General features: G+C 34.1%; 1 protein-coding gene across 1 annotated transcript; it reads right to left on the bottom strand.

The window, feature by feature from the left end:
• Positions 1–227: 227 nt before the first annotated feature.
• Positions 228–1,364, bottom strand: LOC106711432 (probable ribosome biogenesis protein RLP24). Its single transcript, XM_014503743.2, has 3 exons — positions 1,221–1,364; positions 806–1,128; positions 228–462 (listed from the first exon to the last, which is right to left on the bottom strand). Exons 1-3 carry the CDS (start codon positions 1,299–1,301, stop codon positions 288–290), a joined length of 579 nt encoding a protein of 192 aa, XP_014359229.1. The 5' UTR covers positions 1,302–1,364; the 3' UTR covers positions 228–287.
• Positions 1,365–17,309: the final 15,945 nt, after the last annotated feature.

The following is a 17,309-nucleotide window of genomic DNA, read 5'->3' as shown; positions in this document are numbered from 1 at the left end:
ATTTATTCTCAGATATGTGCAGCATCACGATGTTTTCCTTAATTGTAAGAACGTCAGATAAATGTACATATGTAAATCGAAAAACACGTTGGTACATGATGGGATTCGAATCCAGGACCCGCAGATTGCAAGTCAAGTGCTTAACTCCTGAGCCACCGACATTTTTCTAAACGTCAACAAAATACTTGTTGACTAATTCCATAGCATTAAATGAAATAACTCAATAATTTTTCATGTATTTATTGAAACTGTTAATTTGAATTTTTGCATTTGTAAAACTATACACCTTACAAGTCTACTTCCCCACAATCTTCAATCATTTCTCTCATCGCAGGCACCATGACAGGAGCCTCCACAACAGTCCTGCGACCCTTAGCATCCATCACCTCTATAGTTTCTGCTTCAATGTCCATTGCTGTTTCTTCCTCTGCTTGTCTCTGTTTAAGACCAGCTGCAGGTGATCTGTAATTGAGAATTAAGTTTCAAAATATATTAAACAATTCTTAATTTTAAAATAAACACTTCTAAAAGCATCCTTACTTATTTTTAACTTTAACAGTCTTAACCTATATATAATATCTAATGCCTAAATTAATTATAAAATTCACTGTGCATTAAATTTCAACTTGATTGATAACTTATTGAATCTTTAGTTCAATTTACATGTAATACAGTATATGTATAGTGTAATTTTTAGGTGAAATATATTTCAATTAATAGTAATTAAAGATTACGATGCTGAATGGATGGAATAGTAATCAACGAGATTGTGTTATAAATATAATCTAAATTAAAATCTATTTACCTTATAAGAGAAATATCCCTTTGCACTTCTCTAACATCTCGTTGCCACTCGACTTCGCGACCCTTCCGCAATCTCTGCATTATGTAGTTGTTTGAACGTCTCTGACGAATCTCCTCAACTTTCTTCATCGCTTCAATAGTCTTTTCCCATAATTCCCTGCTATATTTCACTGGAATGTGGCGACGTTTTTCAAATTCAAATGAAGGGTCAATAGCCAATTCTTTACCAGCTGTCTTACGGTACGCTTTAGTCCATTTAGTTTTACGTGGGTTCTTCTTCTTTTTAAATGCTGCATGGCATTTAGAGCGACAAAATCTGAAAATCTATCAGTATATATTTAGTATGGTGTAATTGCACGCAATGTAAATATAATTCATGTATAAAACATGTAAATTAAGGAGGAAAATATGATTACCTTGCAATCATTTCTTACAAATTGAATTCCATGACCAGGATATATCCTGGATGAGCAAAAATAACAAGTTTCTATACGCATTTTTACACGTGCTGTTTTGATAGTTTGACAGCAACGTCAGAAAAGAAATAAATATGGCGCGTTTTGTAGATCATTGCCAGTACTAGGATTGGGTTGCCATTGCAGTTTGGTCTATTGCATTCAGATACTGCAATTCATTAATCAATTAGGGGGCAAATGTTTCTAGAAATGTTTAATTTAGGTTGTAAATATTAAAAAAAAAACAATTATTTAAAAATTGATTTATTACGAAATCGGTAATATAGCTATTCGACACTAGATGGCGTTATCTTTAATATTGATATACGCCTATTCGGAAGTGTAAAGCAAGTAGGACTAGGAAGTTAAAGTTCAGTAATTCAACATTTCAGTTGACTGCCCGATTTACTGCTTTCCTAAAATAACCGTTATGTTTACACCACTACTTGGCTGTTAAGCGTCTAATTACCCCGTAAGTGGTCGGCACTTGTTCAGTATAGTTCAAATAGACTCGGAATGCTTTTCCGGCCTTGTTTGATAGATAATTTGTTTTACTGACTCAACATTGACCTATCTGTATCAATCTCTTTTACTGTTAAAGTCAATAATAACAAATACTTGTTCAAGTAATATTAGAAACATAGTTTACTTTCATAGTTGTATTTAAGAGTTATGTTATTGATTGCCTTTTTCCAATAATTATGTCTCTTTTCTTAAATAACTTCTCTACATTAACATTAACAACATAATAATTAACAATCATTGTTATAATAAAAAAAATATGACATTTTGCGGCAGAAAAAACTATACCTTACCTCGCTAAAATCTGTTTAGTTTAATTTTGCCTCTCAGGTAAGATCGCAGCGGCTGCGGTACACGATCAGTAGTAGGGTTGCCAGGAAACCTCACCTCCGGCTGTGCAAGTGCGGAACATCCGCATGAAAACGTACCTCCGCATCCCCATCTACTCCCGTAATATTTTTGCGTAGTTGTGACGAAGATTTGAGGAGATATGGAAATCGCAATTTCTTAAGGCTGTCAAATAAATACCTTCTTTTTATTTCCTCAGTATTTTTTTTTTTTCATCTCCTGCCATCGACTTCATTACTCTGCATTCGCAGCGGCACTTCACCTCCGCGTTCGTCTCCTCACAAAGATTTTAAAATTAATACCTGCAAATACGATTCCATCTAGTTCTTGCCTTTGTCCTACGCTAAATGTCAACATCAATAAAAAAAGTACATATTTTGCTAGCAAACGAAAGCGCTCGTTTATCGAAGTTGTGAGCAGTCATTGCAGAGTAGTGAGTCATAAACAATGACATTGAAATATGGCAACGACGGATTCTTGGTGGTCTCTATGACTATGACATTATCTTGGGTGGTACACATGACAGTCGTGAGGAGATTTCACATGACCTCATTATGTGAATGACATCGTTTAGTGAGCGAATTATCGATTTTGTTACGGCGCTATGAATGCTAATTGAAAATTTTGGTATTCGCAAAATGGCAGTGAATACGATAGTTATTTGCATTTGGATATATATAAGTTATTAAAATTCAATGATATAATATTAAAAACGTACAACAAATTCAACAACAACTTAAAAATATATGCTGATGTAATTTGCTATAAAACTTTTTTTTATTTCGTAGGTAATTCAAGCTTTAATTATTAGAAGAAATTGGCGATTTAAATGTATACTACTTAGAGGTATATCACGTTGCATATATTATGTTCTTTTAAATACTGTTTCTCAGGTTTATTTGAATATTTTCATAGTAAGTACTAGCTGTCGCCCGCGACTTCGTCCGCGCGCAGTTAAAAAAACTTAATAGCGGTATGAAAAATAGATGTTGTCCGATTCTCAGACCTACCCAATATGCACACAAAATTTCATGAGAATCGGTCAAGCCGCTTCAGAGGAGTTTAACCACAAACACCGCGACACGAGAATTTTATATATTAGATATATTTTTTTTAGTATAGTATTTACATTTTTATATTTTGCACATATTGATGTTAATTTCCATTCGCACCGGATAACTATTTTGTATCAATTGTATAAAACTAAATAATGTATTTTCGATTGTAACAACTGCATTTTAAAAAACTATTTCATATTCAACATGCATTTGATGCAAATGCTTCGGTAAAGGGACGTGTGGCTTTTCGCATGCCCTATCACTCGCGCGCGTTAAAAAAAACAACTGTCAACTGTGACAAGCGAGGTGATAGTGAGTGTTGCATGTTATGAATAATTAATTATACCGTATTCTTTTAAAAGAACAATAAATTAAATGGTTTATTCGATTTTCGTGTTTTTTTCTAAAGAAATACAACACATTTTTGGTTGAATTTTTTTTTAAAATCTTTGTTCGTTTTTGGTCTGTTTTGAAGAATGTAAAATTTTGGACGCGTTCTGGTGAAATCGATGAATGGATTGCGCGGGCGTCTGTCAGATTTGTGAATGAGATTTGACGCCTCCTTCGACGTGATTGGCCTTATCTTGAATTATCTGCGGTTGTTGTACAGTTATTTCTGAAATATTGCGCAATTTGAATACAATGATTTACGAAACGTATCGTAAAAGAAAGATGATAATAAGATCGTTATCACGTTTTTACTAAGAAAAATAATGTTATTTTAATGACAAATAAATGAAAACAAGTATCGTATCATAAGTTCAGTATTGTCCCATCTTGTCTAGATCAGGAGTACGTGGACAAATTTCTAGAGAAACTGACAAACTGTAATTTACTAGTCAATATTTTGTTTGTAAGAAAGGAGGTTTTTTTTGACGAATGCTATTCCAAAACATTCGTTAACATTCTATTGTTCAGTATTGAGAGGACGGTGCGTTTGATTTTTAAATCGTTCTTTCATCATAGGGCTGTACAAAACCTTAACTGAACACTCTGTTGTTGACTGTTTTAAAAGAAAAAATATTTAAAATCTATATATATAAAAGAAAGTCGTGTTAGTTACACTATTTATAACTCAAGAACGGCTGAATCGATTTGACTGAAAATTGGTGGGCAGGTAGCTTAGAACCAGGAAACGGACATAGGATAATTTTTACCCCGTTTTCTATTTTATATTCCGTGCGGACGGAGTCGCGGGTAAAAGCTAGTTAACGATAATTTGCAACTCATTTCTAACTTTAAAATTTGTTATTTTAAAAATACACAAAAATACATGTAAAAAATATTCACAGACGCATAATTCACAGAGTAGGTGCCGACCCGACTGACATTACCTACATCAACACATTTCACTGTCTGTCTGAACGATTAATGATTGCACACAGTTTAGCATGGACACCATGTTAGCAAAGGCTTCTATTTTAAAACGAGTCGAGTCGATTTACATAACATTAAACAATGGATATCGATTCTATGAATCGATTTTAATATGTCTAAAAAGTAAAGTTTTATTACCTGGATTAAAACTGCTGGCTTGATAGTTCATTATTATATCTGACGACTGTATCACATTATCTTACTAAAACTATCCCCAGACTAACCCTCGCCCCCGACTCTGGTCGCGGAATAAAAAAAACTTAATTTCAGCACGATCCATGCAGCCGTTCTGGAGATAACTTCTAACAAATTTCCATCTATCCATAACTTAAAACATTCGCATTTATAATATTAGCGAAATATACAAAATGAGCTGATGGGACCGCAAAGTACTGGAATGGCGGCCATGTACAGGTCGACGCAGTGTGGGTGGGCCTTCCGCAAGATGGACCGATGATCTGGTCAAGGTTGCGGAAGTATCCTGGATGCGAGTTGCACAGGACCGATCATTGTGGCGATCTTTGAGGGAGGCCTATGCCCAGCAGTGGGCGTTACGAGGCTGAATGGATGGATGGATACAAAATATTACAGTGGTATTATTTTATGGTGAAAAGTTGACACTCTACTCCTAATTACACAATGTAGATTAAAAATATGTAGTACTGAAAGAGACGATTTCTTTTAGCACCATTTTAGAGCGGAATTTGATAATCGTCGTCTTCGTCAACTTATATGTCCTCAGCAAGGGGTCGGAGAAGATATTAGGAGTGACTAGGCAATAGTCAACCACGCTGGGCCAGTGCGCGTTGACTTCACACATATCTTTGAATTTCTTCGCCGATATATTTCGGTTGCATCACGATGTTTTCCTTTAACGTAAGACCGTTGAACAAATGTACATATTTAGTTCCAAAAACACATTGATTAACTGCCAAATGATTGAATGCCTCAATCCTCTAATTAATTCCAGCGACCTATTAATGATTCTTCATTAATTGGTCGGTAAGGGTGGAGATATCTCATACTTTATCTTAAGGGCTGGTCGCCCACACTCAGCAGCATTATGTGATACATAATATGTATATAACGGTCTTAAAGGGCGAAAATATAACTGCATAATATAGATAAAGTAGTACAAAGTTAACTAGGAATAACTGGTAGTTCGGATAAGGAAGCTTGTACTGTGTAGTTTGTGATTCGTTCAGTTATCCTATTATACTGCGCACGCGTTTTCAAACCAAACATGTTGCGCGTTCAAAATGTACAATGTGTATTGCAGTAGGTTTTTTTCTTTTAATTAACTAAATTATATTCAACTTATTAATTTTTATTATTGTTTTATATATAGTTATTGTCGTATTTTCTATATAAAAAGTAAAATCATTAACTTTTTTAAACTCTACAATTCTGTCGAAGTAAAACGTGACATAATTATTTCGAAACGTAAAAGAAAACGCTTTGAATTACAACATGAATTTATATTAATCTAATTTACATAAAGTTAACCATCCGTATTATCTATTTTAACGGAAAATAATAAACATAAAGGTACGGACACACTAAATCGAATCCAAATACTTTCACAAAGTGATCACAATTGTAATCGATCGTCACTCGAAGTTCATTCACAATTTTATAATTACAATAAATTTAAACAATTTTGAACTTTATACCTTGGTAAAAAGGAACGTTGAATTAACATAGTTTGAGTAGAAAAACGTAATTTGTGGAATAGAGAAGGTCGTAAGACTATTTAGAGCGGTCCTCGATTAGGTCAGAACTGTTCATTTACGATCTTAATATCGATTTCGTCGATAAATTTGTGTCGGTTTTTTCAAGGCCGATGTGACCCGTTTCTACAGCTAGTTTTTTTAGGGAAAGTTTGTTGGATTGTTAGTATATGGGGCGTTGAGTAACCAAAGTGTCACCTTTTATTTATAAAATAGTTTTGTTAATAAAAAAAATGTAGAAGAAAATAATCAGTAGATGGAATAGTTTATTTTTTTTTTTACGAAAATATTCACTTGTGGTTAATTTAATATTACTAGTTGCAATAGGGAAAAAAGGGTTACAATCTCATTATCATCAGTTTATGGCAGTCCACTGGACAATGGACTTACCGAATATCTATTACGGTATGTGCTCCTCAGCAAAATAATTTCGAATTAGCAAAAAATATTGGTATAGGTTTTGATTATTCAGCCATACTCTTAGTGTGTCGTTACCTTTGGATAACTAGATGCGTTTATTCAATATAGTTAGGGCTCATTTAGTCTCATTAGAGTCAAGAGCTTAATTCCCTGAGTATAGTTAACGGATCAGTCCTTAAAAGGTCTGTACACGTTTTATGGAGCGTGAACAATTACAAATTGCCGTGCATACATTGCGTGCATGTTAAAGTTTGCGACTTTAGAATAACGAATGTGCTACCGTTTTAGTAATAAGCGGGATACCATGAGTTTATAGTATAAAAGATCTATTTAATGTACTTCCGTGGAATTCTGTGGACCCTAAGGTCTGTCTGGACCATTTTTTACTATAGCTTAATTTTCAGGTATCACGTACCAGTAAATTAAGTTTTTTTTTTGTATTTTGTATTTGGAAAATCCCAATGATTAAAAAATCAAATCAAATTAACTGTAAGCAAATTGTGATTCGATAAAAAGTACTGGCAGCATATTACATTTGTTGGCAATTTTTACTTATAAATCTTTCGGCCAGTGTTAACAGCTAAATATACTCTTGCTTTTTACTTAACCCTTATTACAATGTAATAAGGTTTAGTTTAATATTTTTATAGTTGCAATAAATTTGCAGATTATAATCGGTTGTCAGGTGCATTGTGTCGGAATTTGCCGGCGGTGGTGGCAGAAATCTGACGCCTTTGTCTCGACTGAATGAGAATTAAGAAAATTGTCTTACGTAGGTAATGTGTAACTTGGACTTCTTGTGATTTATTTGCATGCAAAATATTTATCATAATTTACTATTATTTTATTATTTTTACAGCTATATACTGTTATTCCGTGCGCAGAGGACAGTAACTATTTTACCTCTACTAGTGCCTTGGTCAAGAATTCTACAGCGCCCTCTTTTTTTAAACAGGGTTAAACAGTATATGAGAATGCAATTCACAGACTTGTGGCACCCCTGTCTATAAGCGCCCTGGGCGGTTGCTCTACCCTAACACCGGAATTGAGGGAGGAAATAGTTTTGCGATGGTAAAAACTCACGGAACCGAGTAGGAAAACAAATGATGGGTACAAATATTTCAATTAAATTAACTTGTCATAGTAATCTTATTATTAAAATGCAGTCACCCACTTAACATCAGTGGACTGCAGTACATATATAAATATGAAACATATATTCGCTATATATTTATATCTGAAATATGTCAAGATTAAACCGTTTGGAGTCGGATGAAATGAAAGCTCTACCGAAATTCGGACTTACGGATTATCCTGTCCAAACTGATGGGAATATAAATTAAAAAATGTAATCGCCCTTCAGTTACATGAAGAAAAAATACGCAATACTTAAATAAAAAAAAAGTGACTGATTATTGCTGTTGCGGTTACTTTTTTTGGTAGTAACAAACGTAATCATACATTTTCTTGCGAGATGAAATATATAATTGCAATGTATTGTTTTATTGAACACATTCTAAAAAGAAAATGATGTATTACATTATGTTATTTTCCTATACCAGAGTACCAAAATTAAAAGGTAGAGTTTCACTGTTTCGCGATACACTTTGCAAATTAGACTTACCACACAGGAGACGGAGCGAGACGATAATTGCACCCATTTTGTTTTTTTTTCAGCATCAAAATAAATGAAAAATAAAAAATACAACTAGTTGTAGTTTATTGCTGTCTGGGCCGGTGGCTCAGTGTTACTTTCGGCGGCAAAGCGCGCACCCGCTCCCGCCATATTGACCGGCGCACGCGCAACACGATTTCAACTAAAGATTCAGCACGTTAATTAATTAAATAAAAAATAAAAAGTTTAATTTTGTGTAAGTGTTTTATGTGTTATTTTCTTGAATTGTGCACAGTGTTTGTGAATAATTGATTTTTAAATAAAATGTTAAATTATTAATTAGTGTTATAAATAATGAATCATTGTCACGATATTGAAGTACTTAGTTCAGGTAAGTGGGAGGTATTTGAATTGGTCTTTTATTAAAATGCCAGCATTCACAATGTGGTTGTTACGGATCGATGTCAAAGATATTATGGATATATGTATATATATATATATATATATATATATATAACGGCCGGGGTGGCTCGCTATCAGAATTATTATTGATTGAGATCACTTGTGGGCGGCTATGGGTAATATCGGATTCAAGGAATACACTGCTTATCACTTCTCAACTCGTTATAATTGATTCACAGGCTCATGTACAACGAACAATGCTTTAGCTACGAACCATATTTCCAGAATGACTAATGTCAGACGCGCATCGTACAAGAAGTCTCTTCGAACACAGCTCGTGTTCTAATTTCGATTTATTAAAGTTGATTTCTTCTTCTGATTGCGACACGGCCGTCCTGCGAACACCCGTCCTCGGGTGATGTTAGATTGCAAACACCGGTCTCAGTGTGCTCTTAGCATGTGAACATTAACTCAAGGAAATATTTTGTTACGCTCGGCCACTCCTGGCCCAACTTCTGTTATCTAACGGGACACCGCCGTAAAAATCAACTTAAATACTCTACAACGTTAGTTACTCCCAATCTCCCAGAAACCCACCGAGTAAGATCTCTAACGCCACGGCCTCTCGACCGAATTTCACTCAACGGCTCTCTAGCCGAATCTTTCACCACGGCTCTCCCGCCGAATCTCTCCACGGCTCTCCGGCCGACCAAACACGTGTGTTACCGTGATATCACACCACGGATCTGTACAAATGGATAGGCTATTTGCTTGGAAATGATAGCTTTTGCTTAGTTCTGCCCTAAAAGCGCATGTTCACGGTAGTAACAGTTAATTCTATTTCTATTATTAGTTTGAATCATCACCACCGCTACCAACCAACAATACAGTCAACGCCAAAATAACGAAAATCAAAAATCAAATACACAAAACATCACATCTTCAGCCTGTCCATTTATAGAGGTCAGTGCATCACACACACTGCGGTCCTCCAGACCTCGATCTCTGCCCGTCACCCTGTGACGTTACAGTTCCACATCACGGTCCTCGAGACCTCTGCCCGTCACCCTGTGATGTGACAGCTCCACACCATGGTCCTTGAGACCCCTGCCTGTCACCCTGTGACATGACAGTCACACAAACCGGTCCTCCTGACCCCGACCTCCGCCAGAGTAGAACGCGCACCGCTCACCCACGGACTACTTGAGCTGCCCCAAGAGATACCGATTTCCACAGGGCTACGGTTACGACGTAATAACTACTGGTACGGTCGAACACAATACGGCCGATAGAGATCTTTACCCGAGTTTCTGTTACAAATTAGCTTTACTAAATATCACCAAATTCATTATCAACTCGACTTATCTTGCATCAAGCTTTGCAATCCTGCAAACGTCGCTGGTATCCACCAACCGCTGCCACGCAGACGCTGCTGCAGTGGCTTAAACCCGCCAGTCTCGGCCATACTGACATTAGCACGTCCCCGTGCTATCCTCATAACAGACTTCCTTCATATTGTACATCTGCAAAAACAAAACGAAACCGCAGAGATTACTGTGTCACACCGCTCGTCTTATTCTGACATCATACGCATCATTACGATTTACGAATAGTTAATAATCATATCAATTAACTGTAAGAATGTTTGACCTTAAGGACATTAATATCTCCAATACAAAATTCTCTCCGTTACTAACTCATGGCAACATGGCTCAAACAATCAAACCATCTGCACCAAATGTCATTTCGTACGATAACGTCGACAACATCATTTCAAAGATTTACTTCTTAAATTTAGTAGAAGTCAAACTTCCTTATTCACAATTTACATATTTTAAAGTTTTGACGTTAAGTAAAGGAAAAATAATCGGTAAAGAAACAACAATAAAATTCGTAATGAAAACATCCTGTCATTACATGCCATATTTTCATTCAGTTAGTACCAAACTCTAAGTCCTTTTTTTTTTCTTAGCAAGCATAGCTCCTAGGCACCAGATTCAAATTCTCGTAAGCGTATTTATGATTACGTTAAAACCCAAAGATTCAATATCAATGCCAACCCGTTTTTATCGATTTTACTGAACTGTACTCGTTAATTCTAACATCTTTGCGACACCCACATTAAGTCCTAGACACAAAACCGTTTCAACTAGTTAATGTCAACAAACCATTTATTTACTTGCACTATTACAACTTAAGACCGAAGGCCTAATCCGCTAAGGGAAAGCCATAAACAAAAAAATGAATTTAATTGAACTTAAGACCGAGAAGAGTTTACTATCTGTTAAATCTAATCACGTCTAAACACATTTTCGCTTTTAAGAAACAGCTACACGATTTAATTCATTTCTGTTTAAATAATTTTCATTAAAACTGTCAGGTTATGTCAGTTGACATTCAAAGAAATCGCTATATTTTTAAATTTTGACAATCAGTTTTATTTTTCTGAAACGTCAATCATTGAAAACAACATCCTTTAATTACAAAATTGACATGACATTATTGATTAATGAGAAATAAAAATCCCAAAATGTAAAATAACCGACTCACTAAATAACTCCGAACATAACTGCATTGCACAAATAACCGAAATACTAATTGAACTATTATTTTGGTGCCACACATTAAACCAATAGTTTTAAATTATCGAATTTTACTAGAATACGTCACGACTAGTGCCCAATAGCATACCAGCTAAAACACATAAAATAGTACAGAAACGAGCTCACCGGATGATTAAGTTGAAACCAACTACTGTTGATATGAAAGAACACACATTCACGCAGAATGTATTCAAAGCATTCAATAGGTTGCACGACCCAACTGCTTTTGGAAGACCTCTAGACCCCTTGCGTCTACCTTGCTCTTCAAGCCTTCTTTCCAATTTCAATTCGTTTCATTCTGTTCTAGAATATCGTTTCTTAATTGTTGATGATCATTTTGGACTTCCGTATTAACCCGCATTGAATTATTTTGAGACTTGTACTCAAGGATTGGTTTGAGGTGTTATTTTGGATATCGGGCACCGCTGCTCCAAATAATGATTCAAAGCCCATGCTGAACCAATGTCTGAGGTAGCTTGTTATTATTCATGTAGCAATACATTTTTACGTAATCATTCTGCAATATCAACTTCATATTTTTTTCAATTATTTTCTTTTGACATTTGGTTTCTCGAAGCATAATGTCATGGATCCACGCATGCGCGTTGGATTTTTCTTTCTTTCCTCGTAATTTATCTTCGAAATAGTTTTCTTCAAATTATTGTGTGCCATAGGATTCCCAAATTATGTTAGCGGCTCACTTGTATCGATATGCGTATACCTCGTACTGCTACGTAGCGACTCACGCATACTTCGTTTGCGTATTTAGTTGCTGAAACCTCTAGATCGTACACAAAATCAAATAAATTTATCATAATCTTCCACATCAACGTTTCTTATTTACGTTCTACCAAATTAATTGCGTAGTCGGAATAATTTTCCTTAATGACGGACGGAAACGTCATGTTATTTCTTTTCTTTTCTCAATGTCATATTTCACGGAGAATTTTACAAATACCAACTGAAAAAAATTGCGCTCATCTCCATTTTCTCAATTACGACTTGAACCGATATGGATCCCACTTCTGATAACGGCCGGGGTGGCTCGCTATCAGAATTATTATTGATTGAGATCACTTGTGGGCGGCTATGGGTAATATCGGATTCAAGGAATACACTGCTTATCACTTCTCAACTCGTTATAATTGATTCACAGGCTCATGTACAACGAACAATGCTTTAGCTACGAACCATATTTCCAGAATGACTAATGTCAGACGCGCATCGTACAAGAAGTCTCTTCGAACACAGCTCGTGTTCTAATTTCGATTTATTAAAGTTGATTTCTTCTTCTGATTGCGACATATATATATATATCTGTAAACATATAAATGGCATATAGTTCATGAATTACTTTGTGTTACCATTTAAACTGACATAGTATATGAGTATTCAAACTTAAAGTTCTGGTAGAATCAATTCATAAAATTCGATACTTCTGTTAATAATTATGTAACAATGCATATTTACTTAAATTCTACATTGTAAATATCGTTAGGTAATAAAAAATTATAATACTATAAGTACGTTTAAAGAGATAATTTTAAGTAGCTGGAAAAATATAGGTTCTATTTAAGGTTAAATTAAATTTTCTTCACTTACAATGTAACAGATAATAGTTTGAAAAAGTCATAAATATAAATCATTTTGAGTTAATTGAATAAAGCATAGCTTATATATAGAAAACTTTCATTTGTTACCTCCAAGTTATGGGACTTTCTGAGGCTAAGTTAGTAAGTAAAGTTTACGGTAGACAGCGCTGTGTTTAGGTCATAACTTTTTATATCTTCAGTTATACGACTAGTATTTTACTAAATCATTATAATTAATTTTATCTCATTCTTTTAAATTTAATTAATTGTTATATAGTTCAGTAAAATATATATCATAAAACTGAAATTTAAGTTTACTTCCATAAAAAGAAGGCTTCCATATATGTCAGGGAGGCGAAGCGGGGATTTTTGGAATTGCTAGAGCGTGGCAGTAATGATAATTACATGAAGAAAAGTCTGATTTAAAAAGTTTATTTATCTGTCCATTTGCATGGTACATATAGAAATACCAGAGTCATGAATTTGCAAGGATAAAAACTCCACCTGGACTTTGTCGAGCGGGCTAAAATTTCACATGTACACTTTCCGATTATAATTAACTCACCCTGTCTCAATCTGACGCGCTTCTGTATTTATAATAACCGATTTTTTTGTATTTTGACCAACTATCCGAAAAGCGCGGCTCTTTATAGCCTTTCATTTGTTTCGCTTCATTCATTTGAGCGTTTCGTTTTACTCATGTTCTTTCAATCGTTAGTGTCCACTGCCTTAAAAACTGTACAAGAAAATATCGTTATCTCTATGTTTTCAAAAAGAATAAAAGAGATGACAATAGTATACAATGTTTTGTACATATTGTGTTCAAGCAGTGAAAATGGACACGTTTGCCAACCAAATGACAAGCGGGCAAGTACCGACTTCGTGCAGTAACTTCGCAAATTATGACCGGCTGTTTGTTAAAAAAATAATAACTGTAATTATTTTAAACGTTATGAAATGTTAACTTTTATAGCTTTTACTTTACATTTTATTTTATTTTATTTTATGTAAGTGTAATTTTCGTATAGTAGAAAGGAGGTTATAATGTTGTATGGATAAAGTTTTTGTATATGAAAGCTTTTGGAGATATTAAAACTATAAACGTGTGAATCAGGAAAAAGAAAAATTTTATTCCAAAAGTAACTATTCTTCTAATGTCTCCTCCTAAAAAATGCCAGTGTTTCACGTAATTTATATCTTTTGATTGTATCTTTCTTTATTTCTTATTTTCCTGTAAAACGTCACTATTTTTTTAGCACAGTCGTTCGGCACAGCCCACTATAGGTACCTCCTGAGGGGGCTCGGAGTCGACCTTAAGATAGGCGTGACTAGGCCATAGTCAACCTCGCTGGCCCAGCGCGGGTTGGTTGGTTGGTGACGTATATTTGCACATATGCAGGTTGCATAACGATGTTTACCTTCACCGTAAGAACGTCGAATAAATGTACATGTATAAATCGAAAAACATTGATACATGGCGGGATTCGAACCCAGGGCCCGCAGATTACAAGTCAAGTGCCTAACCCCTGAGCCACCGACGCTATATTGGCATAGTGGTTAGTGTTTATTAAATCGCCAGTTACAAACTAGGTCATTTCCCTCATCATCTCATTAATATAATTATTACGTAATACAGTTCACGCGACGTGACGTCACGCTACGTCACGGCATGTCATCGGTGTTGATTCTTCCTAGTCCGGCGTGTTCAATCTGAAATAGATAAATAGATCAAAAGCGCTTGCATTGAACATGACTGGTGCCCAAGTATTTTATCGCTATGTTTGTCTGACAAGGTTTTGCTTTTATTATTTTTTTATGCGTGTCTGTGTTTGTCCAAATTTTTATATATCGATAACTCGCTATAAATATAATCTATAAACAAACGCATGGTACAGTCAGTGACAGTCGCTGTTTGATGGTTATTATAGAGATTTTGTTTTCATGTAATTAACGGGTTAAATTTAAAAAAAATAGAACTTTTAAAGAATCTGTCATATTTTCAGTTGACTCATGACTGTTAGAGTAAGGTATTTGATAGATGATTTAGTCAGAAAACTTCAACCAACTTCATCAGAGATTGTACATCTTTTGTCTTAGATTATGTTGGAGTAGTAAGATCATGGTTATATTTTCCTTACTATTTGTATATATCTGAACTTGTTGAAATAAATATACTTATTTATGTACAAGGCGAATCCAAAACGAGATAACTTTGACCCGAATGTGTTGTGTTGTCATATATAATTATTTTAACTTAAACTTATTAAGCAGTTAAGTTAGCGCTTTCGAACGATACCGCCCTGTATTTAAAGTTATAACACAAGAGGTATATAATTAACAGATCAAGGAAAGTTGTCACAGAAATTAAAATAATTACGTTTAATTCAAGGTTATTTTTAAGAGATTTTCACCTTAAAAAGAACTATATTTTAGTATTATTTTTATAAAAAAATAACGTATTTAAATTTCTAGTAACATTTTGTAACAGTCCCTAACAGGTCTTAAGGCGTAACAAGCTACTGTGGACAATCATTAAAAGCTTTGCTTAGCAAATATCATTTAGACTTTCGTTACATGTACACTTGGGGACAATAAAACTGACACAGTTAGAATTTTATTTTATCTAAAATCTATTTTATTTGTATTTCAATATAAGTAAAATATTTTTTATTTGAATACATAAAGCACCAGTTTACGAAACGACATACATTATTATAACTTTTTTTTTTAGTATAACGAGATAATTGAAGTAGAGTTGACTATTGTTGTTATAAGTTTATCAGCAGTGGAAACTAATGGTAAAGATTTTGTACTTATTTCCGTCAGCTCATATATGTGTAATGTTTGCCCATCTAGGGGTTAGGAGCCTACCCAAGATATTGGTGACTTAACCTTAGTCAACCAAGGTAACCCATTAAGGGTTGACTACATACACATCTTGGAATTTATTCAACGATTTGTGCAGATTGCATCACGATGTTTTCCTTCACTATAAGAACGTCGGTACAAATAAAATTTGATTATTCGAAATTAAATTCGAAAAACACATTGGTGCATGGCGGAAATCGAACTTGGATGTTTAGATTTCGTATCAATATCAAGTTGAAAATAATGTTTTAATAAATAACAAGTAAAATAAATAACGTAAACGTATAAATAACAAAGTTATAACTACTATACGTTATAAATATTCTTGCTCACAATTTGTTTTGAATAGTGGCTTTTTTATTAGAACAAAATCAACATGCCATGTAATCGTTTAACTGGCATGGATGGAATGTAACGGAGTCTGAAAATAGATGATGTCCGTCTTTGCTTTGGAACAAGAGTCAAATTGGCGTATACCTTTTGTTATATAGCGGTTGATAGCTGAAAGCTAATTATAATTCCTATGCAATGTCTATTGTTATTAGATTTGTTTCAACTATTTATCTTGCCAAACTCGAATACTAAATTGTTTAAGTTTATTGGTTTTTATGAATGTACTATAATGTACTAACGTGTCTCTCAACTCTTATTTTATCGTTGGATTGTCCCATGTTAGCATTTTGTAATGGAAATAACGAATTTCAATTGTTCTTCAAATATCAAATAATAATAAAAAGTTTCGTGAGATTATTACAAACTAATATATAAACGTCTAAACACTCACTTATTTGTTCGGTGTCGACTAGTTTCGAGCTCATCGGAGGCCCTTCATTAGGGTGAGTAGGACAGGTATTTTGCGGACGCGGTCCTTCGCTCACTGAAAAATAAATATAAAATAACATATAATACCTTTATGAAGGTTAAGTATACATAATACTTAGGTATACTGTTTCTTAATTTCTTATACTTTAGTTATCAATAAGTTAATAATAAACCTATTGGATAGATAGCAGATTTTACTTAGGTTTTATTTTAGGTAGAGGACAAAATTAGATATATAATTTATCTTAAATACGAAAGAAAGTTTCCTGAACTAGACGAATTTTAAGAAGATGAATTTTATTTGTTATTATTTAAACTCGCCCGTTTATTTGGTCGCGACTGTACTCGTTTTACTTCGTACTGTTTATTTTTGTATGCGTCAGTGAATGAAGGAACCGATGTATGTAGGTAGGAAGTTTTTAACAGCTTTCTCGTCTTTCTAGTACTGCTGTACTTTACGTAGTGTTTTACGTTTGTAGAATTTTAAATGGTAATTTAAATTCTAGACCATATCTCGAAATAACATCGATTTACTATTGTTTTAAAGCGTCTACTATGAAACTCAGTATTCCTATTTAATATATCGTTTCTTCTGTTAAAAACATTTTTTATGGCTGTTGTCTGTGAAAAATTTTCAGTGTATTCATTGAACTTACTGAAAACAAGAAATAAATTAATAATTTTATGTTTCAG

The sequence above is a fragment of the Papilio machaon genome, chromosome 20, assembly GCF_912999745.1.
Source record: "Papilio machaon chromosome 20, ilPapMach1.1, whole genome shotgun sequence".
In the NCBI taxonomy this organism is placed as follows: Eukaryota; Metazoa; Arthropoda; class Insecta; order Lepidoptera; family Papilionidae; genus Papilio; species Papilio machaon.
This window is presented reverse-complemented; position numbering and strand designations above follow the sequence as displayed.

What these genes read in the sequence shown, in the direction of transcription:
- LOC106711432 (XM_014503743.2), bottom strand. Translation starts at nt 1,301, where the DNA reads ATGCGTATAGAAACTTGTTATTTTTGCTCATCCAGGATATATCCTGGT. An exon ending in TTGTAAGAAATGATTGCAAG is followed by an intron (nt 1,129 to 1,220) that starts GTAATCATATTT and finishes ATATACTGATAG; the next exon opens with ATTTTCAGATTTTGTCGCTC. An exon ending in AGGGATATTTCTCTTATAAG is followed by an intron (nt 463 to 805) that starts GTAAATAGATTT and finishes TCTCAATTACAG; the next exon opens with ATCACCTGCAGCTGGTCTTA.